This window comes from Ceratina calcarata, unplaced genomic scaffold (assembly GCF_001652005.2).
Source record: "Ceratina calcarata isolate Rehan_Ccalc_2016 unplaced genomic scaffold, ASM165200v1 scaffold97.2, whole genome shotgun sequence".
In the NCBI taxonomy this organism is placed as follows: domain Eukaryota; kingdom Metazoa; phylum Arthropoda; class Insecta; order Hymenoptera; family Apidae; genus Ceratina; species Ceratina calcarata.
This window is the reverse complement of record NW_017181113.1, coordinates 413,212-418,192: the sequence shown is the minus strand read 5'-3', so window position 1 is coordinate 418,192 and position 4,981 is coordinate 413,212. Positions and strand designations below refer to the sequence as shown.

The window sequence follows — 4,981 nt, the reverse complement described above, 5'->3', positions numbered from 1 at the left end:
ATGTAAAACTACTTCGTTCTTCATTTAAAAAATGGAATCTATATCCCTTCTCTCTTACACTTCAAGGGGGCCTAGGATTTTCTTTATCCAACACTAAAAAAGGCCTCTTCGTATCTTGCAACTGAAACAAAAAAATTATCACGCGGTCATTAATAAGTTCGGAAATATCGAATTATAAGTTGTAACACTCGTGTTGAATCATTCTATGTATACACTGGTACACATATGTATAATTGATAGTCTTCTTGAGGTACATTAATCTATTTTTAATCCATCAAAATGTATTACAAAAGAATAAAGATTACGTTTATGTAATATTCTATCACCTTTTTTATCATGTTCAACTCTGAACAAAAAATATTACTCAGTCAAGGTGATAAAAAAGAAGAAAATAAAGATGCCTGCAGGCAAGAAAGTATCGCCATTCAGATCTCGAGTCACGGTTGGATGTCGGGCTGTTAAAATTAAAAGTTGCCTTGCCGAAATTGTATTTTACGGCGGAGGCGTCTTTCGACCCTAAAAGCGAATGGTATTCAAAATTTTTTCATTGTTATGGTCCTTACGGTAAATGTGAACACTCTATTAGACTGTTTAGATTTTGTACCTTATACATAGTACATCGATCGGCTCTGTTTTTTAAAAGGAATCCGGATATACTATTGTCTTTGCACTCAAAACGTCTTGTCATAAATTGAAGGACTGTCGAACCGCATTTTTTAAATTGAATAAAGTATCGTATTAGCTCTCAACGGAGAACGACCCCCTTTGCAAGGATGCATTTCGAAAATTATAAAACAACACACATAGTTTAAAAATTTAATGAATTAATTTTCGATATTTAATAAAATTGATATTTGCTTTAGATCATGTTTGGTCAAGGATAGCGAAATAAAAATGCCGAATTTCATTTTCATTAATTTATTAATCAGAATTACGATGCCTGATTTAGGTTACTATTGCACGCGCCGTACCAGTTTACATAGATACGGTCTAAGAACTTGGAGTGGGACCTAGCAGTGATAGTGGGGACAGCGTGACGTCGCGTGCTCTTCAGGGTTCGTATAATTTGTCGCACACGGCTCGCTTCCCATCTTTTTCGCCCATATTTCGATTCCCACTACTATTCTCCCCAGGCGCCTTCGCTGACCATGCCTAACATACCACCATCAAGTACCAGTCCCCACCATGGTCGCGTCGTCCCCACTTTCCGGCCGAGCGACAAATTATACGAACCCTGGTGCTCTTCCCCTGTGGAGGTTCGCCAGAGGGGTATCGAGCCAATTTACTGGTAGAAGGTGACGGTAGGGCCTTTCTCTAGGCCGCACAGAATAAATGTTTTCCGCGCCATTTGTGATTTCGGATCGTGTATTATAGAGGGCGGTATTATAACTATTCAGATCAGTTTATTTCCAATAAGCACCAATGATGCTTTCAAATGCTTCTAAATGCTTCTATCTGCCGCTCTATTGTAATGACAGCGGGCAGCGATCAGCTCCTTACTTGAAGCCAAACAGCAACCGGTATGATCTGCGCACTTGGCCATTTATTCCGCAGAAATCAGCGGGCTTCTTTGGGGTACCGAGCTTTTACATGTTTTTGCGCATGTCTCGTACTTTTCACTTCGGTACTGCTTTTGCTCCCCGTTGAACGCTGACGGCACACTGTAAATGGAAATGGTTCTTAAGGGTACTTCCCCCGATATCACATAAATATTAATGGAAAGAACTGAATTACACTCTGATTTTCGTACAATAATTGCGTGAGGATATTATTAGTTGGAAGCTGAAAAGTAACTGGTAATACGTGATTAGTTATTGATGTCGATTTTCTTGTCTCTAAACGAGTCACGTAAAATGTGCCACTGTAGGGCCGTACTGCTTTCAACACTGCAGACTATAGTTGAATGAAGTAATCGAATTGTTTGTGTGTACGCTTGCTGGAATTTATCATTGAAACCGTTGAATGATTGATGCAAGCGCTTGTGACCCAACATTAGTAGAATTTCATGCAAACTCGATGACAAAACGCCAGTCGATTAACAAACAAATGATTTGTGATAAAAATACTAAATTCATGTCTAATTAATCTGATCCGAAAGTTTCTGGGGTACATGTTCTATGTGAAATGTCATACTTACAAATAGTACTTATACTCACAATAAGTACTATACTAAGCACTTAGTTCTTAGTACTAAGTAAGTCATTCAGAATACTTAGTTCTAATATTTATTTAAAGTATTTAGTGTACTGCTTAACTATGAAAATTATTTTAATTAAAATTTCACTCTTAGTTTCTCTTCTTTCTTCTTCTTCTTCTTCAAACTTTATTCCCTTTATTACACCTTTTGGGATTTTTCTGATTTTTCCCCTTTGGGATTAATCTGGTAAAAATATGTACGATATTCATTTAAAGAAGCGAGACGAAACTTACAGTTAATTAATAATGAACGTGATCTCGTTCGAAGAGACTTATATCTTTTCATGAGTAATCGTATATTTTAAAAGATTATTATGAAACAAATTGTTTCTCGGAAATTTATGTAATGCCAGACGTACTCCGGTGAAGAGAAGGAAACAAAGATATCGAATGAAATTGTAAATCGACTCTTGCAGCTGTGGACGCGAAAACTGTCTCGTGAAAAGAACTTTCCCCTCGTAGGAAAGTTTTAAGACGACGGCTAGAGTGTACGCGTCGCAACACGTCGAACCAGTTCATTCACGGTTAGAAAATGTTGAAATAATTAAAATGATGTTTCAGAGATATTCTACAGAACACGTTTAGATTTCTTACTAATTAAGTGTGAATTTAATGTTTTCATAGCGGATATTCGATTGCAAGAAAACGAAAACTACATACGATGTATAAAACAGAATGAAAAATGCATATCACAGTGATTTAATTTCTTTCTAAATTTAATTTTCTATGCAGGTCGCATTATAAATTGTAGAATTATTCGGAAATCCAAGAAGGATCCTACATTAACAGCTCCTGATATCTACAAAGAAATCGGATTATTTGATATTAGCACTACCGAAGAAATCATGTTTATTATTTACACATAGAAATACTTAAATTACACGGTCGATGATCGGAAAAAGTATTATAATTCTTTATACATAGGAAATCTCGAAAAATAATTAAAAGAAAAGTTATTCATTTGATTGGGTACTACATAAAACTACTTCGTTCTTCATTTAAAAAATGGAATCTATATCCCTTCTTTCTTACACTTCAAGGGAGCCTAAGATTTTCTTTATCCAACACTAAAAAAGGCGTATCTTCGATCTTGCAACTGAAACAAAAAAATTATCACGCGGTCATTAATAAGTTCGGAAATATCGAATTATAAGTTGTAACACTCGTGTTGAATCATTCTATGTATACACTGGTACACATATATATAATTGATAGTCTTCTTGAGGTACATTAATCTATTTTTAATCCATCAAAATGTATTACAAAAGAATAAAGATTACGTTTATGTAATATTCTATCACCTTTTTTATCATGTTCAACTCTGAACAAAAAATATTACTCAGTCAAGGTGATAAAAAAGAAGAAAATAAAGATGCCTGCAGGCAAGAAAGTATCGCCATTCAGATCTCGAGTCACGGTTGGATGTCGGGCTGTTAAAATTAAAAGTTGCCTTGCCGAAATTGTATTTTACGGCGGAGGCGTCTTTCGACCCTAAAAGCGAATGGTATTCAAAATTTTTTCATTGTTATGGTCCTTACGGTAAATGTGAACACTCTATTAGACTGTTTAGATTTTGTACCTTATACATAGTACATCGATCGGCTCTGTTTTTTAAAAGGAATCCGGATATACTATTGTCTTTGCACTCAAAACGTCTTGTCATAAATTGAAGGACTGTCGAACCGCATTTTTTAAATTGAATAAAGTATCGTATTAGCTCTCAACGGAGAACGACCCCCTTTGCAAGGATGCATTTCGAAAATTATAAAACAATACACATAGTTTAAGAAAAATTTAGTGAATTAATTTTCAATATTTAATAAAATTGATATTTGATATTTTTATAGTTACATTCGCAATTAGCACATTAAAGTACCCAACATATGTAGTCGTAGGTACTTTTCTGAATTTTATTTTCTAAAGAAGTCAAGCAAAATCATGTCCTCGACTTAGTTTACATTCATGATCTAGATAAAAGTCAATCAAAATCATGTACCTGATAATATATTTCGACTTCATATAAAAATCGAAGATGACTCCCCTAAAGTAAACATTTATCTATCATTCTGACAAGTATATGCATAATTACATTTACCTCAATTTTTAAAATCCGATGCCAGTATAAATTGTTCTGATTGCCTTAAGGAAATAATCAACTTTCAAATTGGACATGCTACACATAAAACCAGGCGGACCGGACGCCTGGGTACCGGTTGAACGTCACACGTTTACTACAATAATGCAACAGTTACGTTTAAGCACTCTCCCTCCGCATACTTATACAATTTGGCAATGTCAGGCGTTCACCAGTTTGGCAATGGCCATGTCATCGTGCCGCCCGAGGAATCTAATTTGCGGGTCGTTCCACGTCTTCTTGAAAGTACACAGTACATATACCAGCGCGGTTACCTACTGTCTACTACATACTTACAAACTAGCCATCGTCGGTCCCCACTATAAACAAAATCGTTCCTGAAGGCAGTGTAAGTTATAAAGGATCGTGCTCCGTACTATACCGCTGCACTCTCTCAGTGAAACTCTCCGAGATCGTTCCTGTGTCTATCCTGTGACCTCTTACTTTTCAACGCGTACACCATGAGGATTATAATCCTGGTACGTACACATAAATTATAAGTTTTTCTTCCAAAACCACATTTTCCTATTAATAGAGACGAAGTACTAATACTTGCCATGAATTGCACATTTTTTTGCAAAAGACTTTAGAAAACGATTTAGTTTGTCACTGATTTCTAGTACTTTATACAAGTTCATCCTTTAAAGCTAA

General features: G+C 35.6%; 1 protein-coding gene and 1 long non-coding RNA gene across 8 annotated transcripts in view; one reads left to right on the top strand and one right to left on the bottom strand.

Annotated features, from left to right (window-relative positions):
* Positions 1 to 881: 881 nt before the first annotated feature.
* On the bottom strand, positions 882 to 4,800 carry LOC113465166 (uncharacterized). Of its 6 annotated transcripts, none has more exons than XR_003390002.1 (3): positions 3,498 to 4,800; positions 3,229 to 3,292; positions 882 to 2,995 (listed from the first exon to the last, which is right to left on the bottom strand). It is a non-coding gene; the product is annotated as an uncharacterized LOC113465166 (long non-coding RNA). The 6 variants fall into 6 exon arrangements; XR_003390001.1 differs by having other exon boundaries at positions 882 to 3,292; positions 3,498 to 3,687; positions 3,776 to 4,800; XR_003389999.1 differs by having other exon boundaries at positions 882 to 3,292; positions 3,498 to 3,934; positions 4,048 to 4,800.
* The window catches only part of LOC108631795 (vacuolar protein sorting-associated protein 27), a 19,450-nt gene continuing 19,182 nt past the window's right edge, over positions 4,714 to 4,981 (top strand). For both annotated transcript variants that reach the window (XM_026819177.1, XM_026819176.1), the window contains exon 1: positions 4,714 to 4,809. In XM_026819177.1, the coding sequence (XP_026674978.1) occupies positions 4,792 to 4,809 (18 nt within the window). In that variant the 5' untranslated portion in view covers positions 4,714 to 4,791. The remainder of the gene's footprint in view (positions 4,810 to 4,981) is intronic.